This window comes from Corvus kubaryi, unplaced genomic scaffold, assembly GCF_017639235.1.
Source record: "Corvus kubaryi isolate FWS band 111438036 unplaced genomic scaffold, C.kubaryi_AGA036_p1.0 37385, whole genome shotgun sequence".
NCBI lineage: Eukaryota > Metazoa > Chordata > Aves > Passeriformes > Corvidae > Corvus > Corvus kubaryi.
The window spans coordinates 2,257,337-2,272,750 of record NW_024581127.1 but is presented as its reverse complement, the minus strand read 5'-3'; the positions used below and the strand labels follow the sequence as shown (position 1 = coordinate 2,272,750).

The 15,414-nt window shown below is 40.0% G+C and overlaps 1 protein-coding gene across 1 annotated transcript in view; it reads left to right on the top strand.

The window, feature by feature from the left end:
* Positions 1-1,083: 1,083 nt before the first annotated feature.
* ARFGEF1 (ADP ribosylation factor guanine nucleotide exchange factor 1) overlaps positions 1,084-15,414 on the top strand; it is an 87,173-nt gene continuing 72,842 nt past the window's right edge. Inside the window, exon 1 of the mRNA XM_042036416.1 lies at positions 1,084-1,207. Within this exon, the coding sequence (XP_041892350.1) occupies positions 1,084-1,207 (124 nt within the window). The remainder of the gene's footprint in view (positions 1,208-15,414) is intronic.

The window sequence follows — 15,414 nt, the reverse complement described above, 5'->3', positions numbered from 1 at the left end:
AAGCGAAGGTGCAAATTTTATTATTTTTTTCAGTGCTCTATACTCTTAGTGCACATGCAGTGGGAAGAAACTCGGGACGACAGCGCTTCAGTGAGAAGATGCAGGCGAGAGAGGAAGGGCACCATGCAAACTCACAGGTGCAGCGCTCCTCCGCGCCTCAGGGGAGCTCCGGGCATGCGGCTGCAGGACCAAGCGGGGCGGGGAATGGCTGAGAGAGCGCCCGGGGAAGCCCGGACACCTCCCACACCCCAACGCGCTTCTTCCCTTTCTCCCTCCCTCGGTGCCAGCGGCTGCTCTCCGCTCGCTCCCCCGTGAGCCGGAGACCCGGGCGTTTCTCGTCAGGAAGGGCGGAGGGCAGCTCCTCTCCCAGAGAGGGTCCTTGCCCCAGGCCCGGCGGAGCCCGCCCTTTCAGGGGCAGGTGGCGCATCTCGGGGGAGCCTTCCTCCTCCTCTTCTTCCTCTTCCTTCTCCTCCTCCACCTCCTAGCGCTGGTGGCCCGGAAGGGAAGTCCGGCCCCTCCTCCTCATCTAGCTACCAGGTGGCAGCGGCCATCTCTGTGCATCCCTCTTCACTGCTTCCCGCGGCTCCGCTCCACCTGTAGCGTGGCCGCGGGGCGGGCAGAAGGCGAGTGCCCCCCGCCTTCCCACTTCCCTCCGCCCGCCCTGCCTCCCGGGACACGGCCGCCGCTTCCTCCCGCTCCGGCCCTGACGTCGCTTCCTTCCAACATGGCGAGGGCAGGTTGTTGCTGCGGCCGCCGCCGCCGGTGCTGATGGAGGCGGGCGCGGGCCGGGGGCGGCTCGGGGACTGACGGGCGCCGTCCGCGCACACACGCATCGGGGGTGGGAGGAGAAGGGAGGAGAAGGCTTCGTTCTCCCTCAGCCTCGGGAGTTGGCTGTCGGCGCCGCCCGGGCCCACCCCAGCCTCCCCCGGGGGAGCCGCCGAGCGGGTGTCGGGACGCCCTGCGAGGGGGCCCTTCCCCCGCGCCCGCCGCGGTCCGTGGCAGCGCTCCCGGCGGGAGAGGCCGGTGCCCCGTTCTCACTTCCCCTCTCCACCCTCCTCCTCCTCTCACGGCTCGATCGCGCCCATGTATGAAGGGAAGAAGACGAAAAACATGTTTCTGACCCGGGCCCTGGAGAAGATCCTGGCCGACAAGGAGGTGAAGAAGGCGCATCACTCCCAGCTGCGCAAAGCCTGCGAGGTGGCACTAGGTGAGGAGCAGCCCGGGCGGCAAGGGAAGGGGCGGCCAGAGGTCGGGGTGCGTCTCGGGGCCCTCTTTGCCAGTGCGTGTTTGCGTTGCGGGGGGGGGCTGTGCGGCTTCTGGGGGAATGAGGCAGAGGGGCTGCCCGGCAGGGAAGGGTCGGCAGAGGTGGGGCTGCGGACTGAGCCGTGGCACGGGTTTGGGTCGTGCAGCACAGCCCCCGGAGGTGAGGGTGCCCTGGGCTGCGGGCGAGCATCGCCCCTCCCGGGAGCGGCCCCGTGCTGACAGCGGCGAGGGCGCTGCGGCGCCCGCCGGGCTCTCCTCCTTCTCCTCCTCCTCCTCCTCCTCCTCCTCCTCCTCCTCCTCCTCCCCGCTCGCAGGATGAATAGGCAGACACGGAGCTGAGCTGAGCTGACCTGGAAGCAGACGGCCGGCGGGGAGGGAGCAGGTGACAGGCGGCGGGGAGGGAGGAGGGACGAGTGAGGAAGAGGTGGCGGAGAGCGAGAGACAATGACACCAGGCCATGTCTGGAGCTGGTGGCCCTTCGGAGCCAGGAGGAGGGCTGGAGAGGGAGAGGATAGTCCGGGAGATGTGCGAGGGAGAGCCTTAAGCGAGTCGTTCCTGGTGGAGAAACAGCTGGTGGGGAAGAGAGCTGGAGCGGCCACGGAAGATAACAGAATCACAGAGTTGTTAGGGTTAGAAGGGACCTCTACAGATTATCTAGTCCAGCCCCCATGTTGTTGGATTCCCAGGATGTGGGACCGTTTGCCTGCTTCGGGCCGAAGGACGGGTGTTGGGTTTGTAGTGCAGCTGTGTCAGCACCACCTCGTCTGGAAGCGTGAGGGAAGTACCGGTGCTGGATAGCACAAAGCACATGCAGGCATCCAGTTACAGGCAGCTTGAAAGGACAACTTGGGCTTTGCAATTCTGACATGAATACAGGCGGGGCTTGAACCTCTGTGGCAAAATACGTATTTACTGAAAGGCTTCTAGAGAAAGACCTGTTTTATCTAAGTAATATGTAAATTTATTATGTCCCTCTCTTCCTAGTGTAATTGTTTCTGTTCTGAAGATAATTATCGTGATTTTGTACGGTGATAATGTCTGTTCAAATGGGTTTGTTTGAAGAGATAACATTAAATTGAAACTTGCTTGTTTTAAAAATGAGTGTAAGTAATTCGAAGTTGTTCTTTTGTCATTCTAGTAATTCGTATGTTAGTCCTTACTTTTTTTTAAAAAAAGAACAATCCTTTTCTTGATTTCTTTGTCTGAAAGATCCTGACAAAGGGAGGGGCAGAAATAACTGTACTTAAGCTATTTATTTCTTCTTAATTAAAATCGATGAGAAACAGTTTTTTCTTACATTTTTCATGTATCACTAGAGTGATTAACAACAATTTTATGATTTATGCAAGTGAGATTAAATCGATAACCCTTTGGCCCTTCTGTTAACTTTAGACTGTGCATTCAAGCTAGAAATAAAACAGAGAAATGTTTTTTTATTGTTAAACTGAATTTATAGCCAGTCTGTATGTCATCCGTAGAATTAGACACTTTAATCTTCTCTTTCTGCCATACTTTATTTCAATAGCTTGGTCTGTCTGAAGTATCATCCATATCTCTCCAAGCATGGCTCCATTGTGTTACACAGATTATAAAGGAAGCCCTCTAGACTGTACAGTCTGCCTCTTGTGTCATGTAAACTGATTTGTGCAAGGAGACCCTCAATCACACATCCCAGTGGTTTCTATCCTACAGCTTCATTGAAACCTTCTCCTGTAGACCTGATTATGTGATTTGGGCTTAAATATGAAAACGATATGATGTGGGTATAAAAACCATTAAGGCAGGAAAGAAGAAATACAAGGTTGTGTGTACTACCTTATGTATATACAGCGGTTTCATGAACTTGAAAAGTATCAGACATGATGTTAACTACTATGGAGTCTTATTGAATTTTTTTTTTCTGGTTACAGCACAACAAAATACAGTTGTTGGTTGTCAATTTAGCGTGGTCTGTTGTCTGGTTTTGTGTGTGATAGGCTCCTAATCCAGAAGTGGCCATATGTAACTCCGGAGTAGAGCTCATGTCTATCTAAAAGAAAATTTTTGGAGAAGAGTACATATCATCCATATTTCACATTTGGTGCCATTGGCTTTTAAAGCTGAGCTATGTTTTTTGTAGTATTTGAAATAGGATGCACATGTTGTGGGCTGTCCATTTAGCTCCTCATCTGTTGAGACTACTCTTCAGCTGGACACTTCTTTGCCACCTTAAGGAGTATGGACTTCTTATTCCTGAGATACTGTTTTATTTTGGAGACCAGCAACATTAAGGATAAAACATGAGTAAAATAGTGATTTAAAATTGAATTTAATTTGGTGCTAACTCTGGCAAAGTCTAACTTTAGAGTTATGTTGGATTTTTTTTTAAATGGTAATTAAATAAGAAGTAGCTTTTAAAAATCATGGCAGTACTTCCATATCTTCAAATCAACGTATTTTTTTTTCAGTCTGAATATTTAGTTGATTAGTCTTCACTGAAGTGATCTCTGTGCTCCACTAAGATCCATTAAGATCTTTTTTTTCAACTGCATGACCGTAGTAAAGTGTTGCTTTTTATTTAATACTAATAATAGGTCAGATATTCTAACTGGTAGTTGTTACTAATTCAGGCTTTGTTTCATTTTCTAAAGGCACTATTTACTTTGTTTTATTTTGTTTGTATAAAATGATGTGCTATTGAAGTAGTTGATAAACAAGCAGTTGTCAGAATTACAGTATCCCTTGACAACAGGCAAACAAATTGTAGCTCTGCTTTTTAGATTGAGTTTAACAAGCAGTGTTTTAAGAATCTTTAATAATCTCTGTTGGTCGTTTTTAATCCCCATATATTTTCTTATAAATCTGTGCTGTTGCATTCCTTTAAGATTATACATCATCTATTTTTAATTTTTGAATTCTTGGGGAGAAAAACCTTGCAACATTCTAGACTGTGGCAGTCTGACCTCTGAATAGGTGTTGAGGTTCTTCTAGTATGACCATTTTTGTGTTGATTAGAAGATAAGAAAGCAAAATATAAATTAAGTATTGCAACCTGAATTATAGATGTTCTTTGGCTTTTAAACAGGGATGAAATTAAGCCTGATACTTGCAGCTTCCTATATTTGATGATTCACCAGGTTGTGTCTGGTTTTATATAGAACAGTTGAGTTTAATTTAACATTGTCCTTTCTGAAAGGTTTTCTCTCTATGTGGAAAACACAACATTTCTTTACTCACCTAATGAAGTACAGCTAGTATAGAACTTTGTATTGTTTACTTTCATAGCAACAACTCTTAATCTGTGTAAGGAATGAGTTTATCCTTAAAATTGTCCACTTGCAGAAAGCATCAGGCAGCAAGCTGTCAGAAGGATTAGATTTAGAAGCTCCTTTTCCAGTGAGTTACCTCCACTGTTGTTTCTGTATTGCTTTTTAGCCATGTTAGAGTCTAGAAAACTTTACTGTAAACATACTGTGTTTGCACAAACGATGAAAGATCTTGGGGAGAAAAAAATCCTTATCTGAACATAAAGTTTTTAATAGACTCTACAAAAACTGTTAGTGCTTCATGTCAAAATCTGGAGTGTGGATTTGTCTGCCTGAAAAGGTGGTTTCCTAGGACCAAGCTGAGCAAACCAGAATGCCCTCATATAAAGTCTGCTAGTTCAACTGCAAATCAGGAATCAAACAACTCTTCCATAAAACTCCAAATCACAAGTAATATAAAATGATGTTGGTATGTACCTAGTATGTACTTTAAAGAATAGTGTGCATGTGCTGCCTGGAGTTCTGGAACTACCAACTGAAGGGAGCTGAAACTTAGTTTTAAAAGGTTCTCTAGGGCTCCTTGTATTGTTCACTTTAGTCTGTCATGCAAGGATCCTGCTGGATGATGTAGGTCTCATGCAGTGTGAAAGTAGCAGCTCTGTTCAGTTTGTCCTGCCGTTATGTGTATGTGGAGGATGATGAAGCAGTGGACTATAATTAAGCACTTAGTTTCTCTGAAAACAGGTAATGCTTGGAGTAGAACTAACCCAGAGGTGTGAAGGTTCATCTATGTCCTTACCTGCACCGATCTGCAAATGACCTCTCACCTACTTATATTTTTCTGTCTCCCTTTTTACGTTTCCTCATTTCATCTTCTTGTGTCCTTCGCTTATACAAACAATGCTGATACATTAGAATGAGTTAGGTTAGCAGTCAGTACAGAAATGTGTGTATGTATTGGAAAGTCTGGGTGTATTACAAAATACCTTCCTACACTATCATGAACAGTCAAAAATGTATTTTGAAGACCCTTATCGTGTTACTGCACTGATTTTAATTTTACTGGAGAAGTTGTGGATGAGCCAAATTCCTCTTTGTATTTTGGATAGTGCTGTTCTTGTTAGGCTGCCTTCTATTTTTCATGAAAACTGGTTGTCCTTTTTTGGAAACTGAAGGTCAGAATTTTTGGAGTCTTTTCTATGCTGAATACAAAGAGATTGGTATTGCAATATTGTCTGTTGTCTTCATGAGCTATAGGCATTTATTTTCACAACATACAAGTCACTATTGTCCATAAAAATTTATTTTCTGGTTGTAATTGTTCTTCTGAAACACTTACTTTTAAGCAAAGAGTATAAATGGAGATTTCATGCTAGTAAAAACCAAGATGTATATTTAAAAAAAAAAAAAACAAACTGAAAATTGCAGTTGCCCTTCCCTGCTTTTGCTTGCTTTACTGAGCTTGGGCCTTAACTAGCAGGCTTTCGGTGTAGTTAAGATCTCATCTACTTTTGCGAAGATTAAAAACTTGGCTTGGTAACAGTTAGGTTTGGTTGGCCCCATAAACTGTCTTCTAGGTTGCCTTCAGCATTTGGTATGTAAGGTGCTATTTATGTAGAATTTATGGGACTCATTTAAGGAAAGTTGTGTGTGTTGAGATACTTTATTGTTTCAAATGTAATCATATCTTGGCTGTGCAGAATGGCAGTGCTGATGAGATTTAATCTCTTTTGAGAAAGGGGATGTTTGGCAGGGTATATGTAAAAACACTTCAAGAAAACAGGGTGGATCGTATCTGGGTCAGAAAAATGTGTATGGAGAATGAGTATCAAATACTTGGGTTTTGTCTTGGAAGTTAAAAATGGTATTTCTTTTAGATGATTTTGACTTTATCCTGAAATATGTGTTCAATTAATACCTTTAACGTTTTGAAAGTTTGAACATTGATTTTCACTGTCTTTTAAAATTTAATCTTGAAGGACTTCAAATATCTTTATGACACAGGACAGCTTTTAAATACCTCTGTTCTGCTGCATATTTTAGAGCCTTAATTAGAATTTTGAAGCTTAAAACGAGAAGTTATTGCCTTGTGACCAGAATATACCTATTTCTTGTAAGAACTATCTTTACTGTCTTGTGGGGTTTTGGTCTAGTTCTTTTTTTTTCCTATACCCTTTTCCAGTGTTTTGCTGCTGTAACTGTCATTTTTTCCTTTTTTTCTTGGTTCTTGTCTCCATTTAACCGCTGTGTCATTCATTCAGGATGACAGCCGTGTCCATTCTTATGCATATTCTTCATATACAAATGAAAAAAATTAACTGTTGACAGCAGTTGTACATTCCAGACTTTTTCTAGAATCCTTCAGAGAGCAATTGGTATTGAGATAGTATTTTGATTATGTGTTCTAAATATGTTAACTTCCACAGTTGTCAGGAAGGATTTTGGTGTTTATAGAGAGGGAAGCATCAACCATTGGTGTTCTAGTCAGTCTCTCCTGTTCTTGGCAAACATCCTAGCTGAAATCATGGACTTACAAGTAAAGTTTATCTTTTGGGGGGGCACCTAGCTGTCAGTTTGGGGGTTGTCTTGGTGTTGATATTTTGATCAGGTTGCTGATTAGTTTGTGCTTTAAATGAACATGGCCAGGAGCCTGGGAAGCAAGACCTGCAAACTTGTACATGACTCTCATTCTATTCTGCAGCAGCCAGTGGTAGATCAGTGACTCGAATAGGCAGGGGAAAAGAGTTTTGTGTTTTCTGCACCCAGCTGGAAAGCCTTCCTGTGTGATGTGTAAATTGGTGGTTTGCAGGGAGAAGATATCCTGGTGTGTGAAAGACAGCTACTGTCAGTGGAGCATTGTAGGCCAAAGGGACTTGAGAAACAGCTCTGCAGATTTTGAGGAAGGAGAGGAGGTATCATGGAAATATAGCTGAGTAAGAAGTTTGGTAATTTTTATCTGTAAAGGAGGCAGACCTTTACTGTGTGTGTTTAAAAGCCAAAAATAATGTGGAGTAGCTGTGCTAGTCAGATGCATACAGACCAAGGAGGATTCTGTGCATAGTTCACAGTTAGCCTGTAGTTCTTTTCCATAAATAAGTAGTAGAAGAAACTATAGGTTATACCTAGGCAAAACAGGCCTTTAAGAAAAATCACGTACAGGAGGTCTCCAAACAGCCAGGGAAAACATAATGTGCTTCTGTGGGATTTTATAGAAAGAGAATATTGTACAAGGATAATTGAACAAATGGTAGCTGGTGTTTCTATGAAAAGCGCTTAATGTGCTTTTTTAACCTAAAATGAAGAAGAAAACACAAAACTCCAAATCTACCAAACAGCACCCCCACCCCCAGCATATATAATTTATAGATACCGTAATGGAATGCAGGGGAGTGTTAAAATCTGTTTTGAGGGATAAGGTAGATGATACTTGTTATACGATGCTTTCCATTTTCAGTATAAATGTAGAGACACTAAAAATAGGTCTGTCAAGACCCAAGAGTTTGAAATACCTGGCACCATTCCCTTAGTGATTTCTAATCAATGTTGGGACACTGAGAAAATTCCAAAGGGCTGGAAGACATCTGCTACTGTGCCAGCATTGTTACAAGGATGGATAGGATGACCTAGGTAATTGCTGGTGTATTGGGTTAATGTTGATCCCGGGCAAAGTAGTGGAGTGACTGTCAGTGAGAACAAAATTGGCAATCAGCAAGGATTTGAGAAAGATTGAAAAATAATTTTTTAAAAAGGGAGGTCCTCTACCAGTTTTAAGGTTTGGGATAGATTATAAGGCATCTTTCTACATCTTAGTCTTCTGTAACTCTTATGTTCTTCAGTTCCTAATTTTACGTGATTAGAATTAAAAATTGCCAAACTCAGAGAAAAAGGGTTAATAACATTTCATTTGAATTGATCAATATTAACAAATTTTGGTGTGAGGGGTTTTTTTGTGATGTTGGATTGGTTGATTTGTTTTTTTTTTTTCTATCCCATTTTTCATGTTGCTTCTTTCCAGTCTACCCTTGGTCTTAGCTTTTGGGTATTATTCTTGGTGTTGGAGATTTTGCTTGGGTTTCTTCCGGGATTTCTGAATTTGGTGGTGCTTGCTGTTTTTTTTTTAATTTGAGGTTTTAAATGTGTTAGTAGATGATGAGATTTCAGTGGGGAAGCAGGAATTTTTGTAAAAGTCTTGAAGTCTTGAGGAGGCTGAGCTCTTGTTGCGGTGCTGTGGTCAAGAACAGCTTAAAAGCTTGGGTAGAGAATGAGGAGGTTGTACAGACTCTGTACCTTACACAACTTAGAGCTGTTCTGTCATGCATAGATGGGGGTTTTGTCTTTAATCCAGGCTTTTTATTTTAGAATTGTAACACTTTAATAGCATAACTAGATTTTTCCAAAGCCAAGGGTGTCTTTTAGTAAGAAATCTAGGGCATGATTGCTTTGGACTTTTTTTTTCTTTTTTTTTTATTATTATTACTTTAGTTCAGAAGATTTGATTTTTTTTTTTCCCTGTCCCCCTATTTCTGGTACTCTACCATGTATACTCATGTGGTACAAGATTGTGTGGTTTTTGATGTTACGCTATTTATTACTTGGTTTTGTTCAAATGGTTTATGTCTGCTGTCCAGTGCTGTCTAGGGTTTTTTTCATTTCATGTATTTCTTATGTAAGAAAAATTATATTTTAAAGATAATTGAAGTTACATGCCCTTGTGATAAACGGGCTTATTCAAGCTCTCTTGTTTGTCTACTCAAATACAGAGGGAGATAAATTTCAAAAAAATGATCCATTAATAATACCAATTCTGCACGTACTGCCCTTAGCACTTGCTGTTCTAATAATCTCAACAGGTTTTGTAATGTTATTCCTACTTTTCAGTTAAAAATAAAAGTGTAATTAGGTTTGTAAATATTTCATGTGAAGAGATTTTAGCCAGTGCTGGATCCAGGAGTGTTTTACTCCATTTTTTTTTTTTTTTTTTTTCCCCCACTTGAAGTCACTTGAAGTGACTCCCAGGTGTCAATTTGCATTGCAGTTGGTTTGAATGACCATCGTGCTTCGACATTGCAATGTGCAGCTTTGCAGTTCGAGAGAAATGAGGGAGGAGATATTTTTAGACTTTGAAATTGAGATAAAAATACTGAGGTTTACTGAAGATATTAGATAGCATTTTATACTACAGTCTAAGCTGTCCAGTGGAATAGTATGAGGTAGACTTCCAAAGTTTCAAATCTGTAAATTAAAAATAAGTAGTGTGCCACTGGTATGATTTCTTTGGTAGCTTCCATCATATTTTAGTTTTCAAACTGTGCTACAAAATTGGCGCAGATATACTTGCACAGAGCAGTGTACTTTTAATGCAGGTTGTAAGCATAAACTAATGGGAATGCCCTTCCAAGTGAAGATACTTTTTGCAAAGGTATGGTTCTGTTGTGTGTAAAACTAACACACTGCTGCATGCCTGGGAAGTGACCTTGCAGGTATTAACAGTGTGTATAAAGATCTGGGTGGTACTGTTACCTGAACTGAGAGTGCAGCAGCCAACACAAAGTCACAGAGTTCTTTCTGCAGCTCAGGTAAGCTGGAAAGGCAGAGTCTTAACTTGGCTTGCTTTAATTTGGCTGTTGGACTGTGATGTTTTGTAAGAATGCCGTCCTGGCTCTTCTGTGGAGTGCAGGAAATTGAATAGGAATGAATTAACCTTTGTTTTCATTATTCTGAAATGTAAACAGACCTTTACAACCTTAAGTAAAATTGCTAGAATAGAACAGCTGCATTTGCATGGGAGTTTGAAAGCTGGATTAAAACTGTCTGAGAAGTGTGATTAAAATTTTCTTTACCTGCATCACAACGAGACACTTGGATATTCTCCACTTGTGATTTAAGACATGAAACCTGATGTTGTGTGATTATGCATATAAATAGATCTTAAATGCCTAGAAATTTTGCTGTAAAGAGAAATAGTTTCCTTCTTTAAAATTGTACCTAACACTGTGGGATATATAGTCTGTGGTGGTTACCAATGTTTGGAGAAGCCTCAGGTTTGTATCTTAGCTCCTTTTCTCTTCCTCTCTGCACCTAAGTTTGACCTCCATCCATGAGTCTTGCTCAGAACAAAATCTATGTTCAAATTATTAACAGCCTTTTAGCAGTAATTACTTATATTTTCTACTTCACTGATCTTGTGTGTCTCCTATGTGTTCTTTAAGAGCATTTTAGGACATACAGTTAAATAAACTATAAATTTAATTGTGTTGTTAAATAAAAAGAACTTGTGTAATCAATGCAAGTACATTTTATCATAATACTGCATTATGAACTTTTGATCCAGTGCATCCAGTAAATATGTAACTGAGTGCCTGAAATTCTTCACAGCTTGATAAGCAGCGGTAAAAGAAGCACTTTCTTGTAGCATGGTTGGCAACATGAATAGGGTTAATAATACTGTGTAGTGGTGTTCTTTTTAAGTAGCCTTCAACTTGCCTTCTTAGGGGCATCTGAGAAAAGGAAGAACAGTTGTCATAAGAGTAAATGTCTTAATTTATGCGGTCTGAACTTTTAAAGAAAATTATTGGAAGTAAATAAAAGAACATAGAAAATTAAGATTTCATCATACTAATAATTAATGCATATGTGCTGTACTGAAGGCAGTCACACTGGATCTTTCAATAATACTCATATTCTTACTTCTTGTGTTCTTTCAAATATCTTAGTCTGACCTTCCTATAACAGCACTTCATGGAGAAATCAGGACTTCAACAGTGATCACCTTGAATGCTTCATTTAAAAGAGCTCACATCGGGACTTCTGATTTAAAGTTCGAGCTTTCTAATACAAGTTGAAATTTTTTGGGGGTGAAAATTACAAACTTGATATGGTTGTAACCTTTTTGGGGGGCATACCACAGACACAAAAATAAACAAGTCCATCCTTTATTGTTACCCTTTTATGTTTCCTCTATCAAATACAACTTTGAGTAGTGACTTTCTTAGACAATCATTAAATTGTAGTCTTCTGGCCATCGTCTTGTAGCTGGAAAAGATAATGGTTTCCTTATAATTCAGAACTACAGTAGGAGGGAATTGGCTTATTGCTCTTTTAATTGATGGTTACCAGAAGTATAATTCATGTATAGACTTACATGTGACCTTTAAAGTTTTAGTGTCTGAAATGAATGAGAGCCTTACAGTGTCATGTGTTTTGTTGCTTTTGAAGTTACTGTAGTGAGCAGGCTGCTTAATGGGGGTATGTTGGGGGTTTGTTTTGAGGGTTTTTTGTTGCAATTTCTCCAGGTATCATGGACTTAAGGTTATCTTCTATTTAAGTCTAAAATAAAGTTTAGTAATCTTCAGCTTTTAAATTACCATTTAAATACCCATTTCCAAAAGGAAAAAATAATTGCATTTGAATATCTACAGCAAGGTTAAAAATAAAATGCAGATTTTCCCAATGTTACAAAGGGATCTTTTAATTTGATTCTTAAAACTTGACACTGCACAAGACCTTAGTGTCCTTGGTTGTATCTTGTTTTTTACAAATCACAATTCTGGTCATTTGACAGAATAGAAATGGGCCTCATACACATTGAAAATGTTATAGCAAATGATTGTGCATGTTGTCACGAGGATAATTTAAAAGCCTGAAGGTTCCCTTTTTGCAGGATGTAGGAAGGGTTGCTACCTATAGTTTGATCAGCTTTAACTCTGGATTTTACTAAAAAATATTCTCGCAGTCAAAATAAATACTTTGAGATTAAGATGTTCCCATGACTGGCTTAAAATAATCATTTTATTCCAGGTTTTCTTTTATTCCATGAATCTATTCTGTGTGTATATTACAACGATTTAAGATGTTGTATACTTGTGTTTATGGAGGGCACAGCAGAGGTGTAATTACTTTTATTACCTTGAGTAATCTGTGAAACTTGCATATGATAGTATTTTGTGGTAGCTGACTATTCCTTAAAAAAGTATGGAATAAGGATGTATCATCACTGCTTTGGATGTGTGCTTACTCCTGAAAAGAAAAAGGAATGTTCGAAGGGTCATGTTACATGACAGAGTCTACTGAAGAGGTGGGCTGTGTGAAGAGGGGACACGTAGCTTTTGTTCATACTGCCAAATGATCCAGAAACAAGACTGAGAAACATAATGAGAGTCTTGTTCTACAGCAGCAGCCTGTCTTTGCCAGAATAAATACAGAGCATTAGTAAAACATTTATTTCAGTCTTCATTTGTCACCAACTGAGCAAATGTCAAATAGAGCATAGTAGAAAATAACAGAAGTCTCAATAAATAGTTTCATCAGTAGGTAACTCGGTCAAAAAAGGAATGTATGCTTGCTTACATATGAATGCCAGACGTCTTTAAAAATAGTCAGCTGAGAAAGTATCAGTTGTTTTAAAATGAGCATCCTGTCTTAGGCCAGGAATGAGAAGGGATAATTTGTGGAAAATTCTTCATTCCATAGCATTAATTATAAAGGTATGAATGTGTAATTTGCTTGACATAGAGCTTAGTCATGGTAGGTAGATCATTCAACTGCATTGACAGGTAACATTCAATTAAGATGTATTGAGCAGCTCTTGTGTCCTTGAGCAGTACCTAGGAATTGGTTTAAGATGTAGCAATTGAAGAGCTCCTCTGTAAGAGTGAGCAATCTCATAATTGTATGCTCAAACATAGTCTCAAATTAAGCTTCATAGCAGTCATGAAAAAAACTCACTAAAGACCTTGGGTTTTTATTTCAAAAAGAGTAACACAAGATCGAGGGCTCAAAAAGGGCGCAAAATGCTTAGAGCTGATTGTTTGTCAGGTGTTTTGTTAACAGAGGATATCAACTATCAATAAAAGCTTGTCAAAGCTTTGTGATAAAGCCAGTGTGAGCAAATAGTAAAGAAAACACACCCATATCCATATGGCTTGTAAGTGATAATGGTCACCAAAGTATTTGGGGAATACACAGATATTGAAGAAGATGAAAATACATTATTTACCTTTTTGCTGTTTATTTTGCTTTTTTTGCTGAGGAAGTTTTCTACAGAGGAATTAAAATTAATGACTTGGGGAAAAAAAAAACCAATTTGAAGTTTAAACTAAAGATCCTATTAACTTGCTAGGAGCTTTTAAAGGGCCTCAAATCTGAAATTGCTGGACTGTTTAATAGAGCGTGTAAGATTTTAATTTCATTAATTGCTAATAAAGGAATGCAAGGTACTAAATGTGACTAGAGACAGTGGTTTGTTGTTTTTTTTAAAAAAGTGCCAAGGGTGTGAGGGTTGAGGAAATGTTGAGAACTTCAGCCTGGCAAGTCTGAACTGTAGCAAGGAATAAAGCTAGTGGAGAACAGAATGGATGCGTGCGCTGTGGTGAGGAAGAATCAGTGTGGACTTTTCTGAGGGGAAATTTACCATCCCAAATCTGCAGGGCATAGTCATTGAGTGTATAGGTAAGTGTAACTAATCAATCCAGTTTTACAGTGAACCTCAACCAGGTTGCTCACCCAAGGTTCCTGAAGGTACCAAGCTCTCAAGGATTACATGTTCTGTTTTCCCTACAAAGAGGCATTTCAGTTCTTTAGAGGTTTGTGGTATTTTGGGGTGACAAAGGTTAATTAAGGAAAATACTTAACAAGTGAAGAGTAAAAACAACCTGCCAGAGGCAGCAGTTGTGCTGTGCTGACCCACTCCTTGATCAAAGGGCGCTGGTTGGGTGCTGCTAAATGCAAACTGACCTATATGATTGGAGGAGGAGACTGGTCGAAATTGTGGGTGCACAAATACGGTCACTAAATAATACTTACATCTGTCAAGAGGGCGCGTGACATTTGAATTGCTGGGAATGATTCCATCAAAATATTGATTCCTTTGTCAAAAAGACAAATATGAAAAACATTAGAGAAAACAAAATGAAGCTGTTAGGCTGCTTTATAAAGATACCACATGTTCCACGTGCAGTTTTGCTCTCTGCTGCCTTCTTGATGCAGAAGTCAACAAGGATGATTGAAAGTGTGGAATGTCTTCCAGACGTGATCAAGCAGACTGTGCTTCTTGTTCCCTGGAGAGGAAAAAAATGAGAGATGGAAGTAAAGGAAGTTTGTAAAATTGTAAGTGGCATAGACACGAACAGAGAATAATTGATTGTAATTTCTTGTAATGCAGATACAGAGATCCTGTAAAGAACCCATCTTATTTAAGTAAAGCGAAAAGTTCTTTCCTGCAGCTTGTAATTACATTCATCCCAAAAGTTAAAATCGTTTGAAAAGTGATTAAGCGAAAATTTAACAAGGGTTGTCAAACCTGTAGGAACAGTCTCCGTACAGGAAGAGCATAAGCCACAGATGGCTAAATAGTGGTAGGAGGGAACTATTGCAGCATTCCTGCCCTGCTTTTGTAATCTGCATTTACTTGAGCATATGCTGTTGGCCATTCCTGGAAGCAAAATGAAGACTGGATATAAAGGGTTTAAGAAAAACTTGCTATTCTTGTGTCTTTCTGTCCAATGTGGTCAGATATTTTTAGATTTAATTTCTGGGTTTGTTCCCCAGTTCTCAAAGCTCTCACAAACCTTATTTAAAAATCTGGGATAGGGTTGCTGTGTTTGCATCTTTGGACACTGATCTGCTTATGTATTTCATGAAACATTTCATGAAACATTATGTATTTCATGAAACATTGTCCATCAAACTTTATTAGATGCCTTCATTCCTCTTGTTTGAAATTTAATTTTCTACTATGTCTGCACTTCATAGTGAAATAGCTTTTGAGCTGGGTAGTACAAAAGCTCAAAACTATATTCTTTTTTTTAATTTATGTATAAAAATGCATGGTTAGCTGCAAAGAAAAAAAATTTTTTTTCTTCTTAATTAAATGGACTAGAACTACTGCATATAAATCCCTGTCTTGACA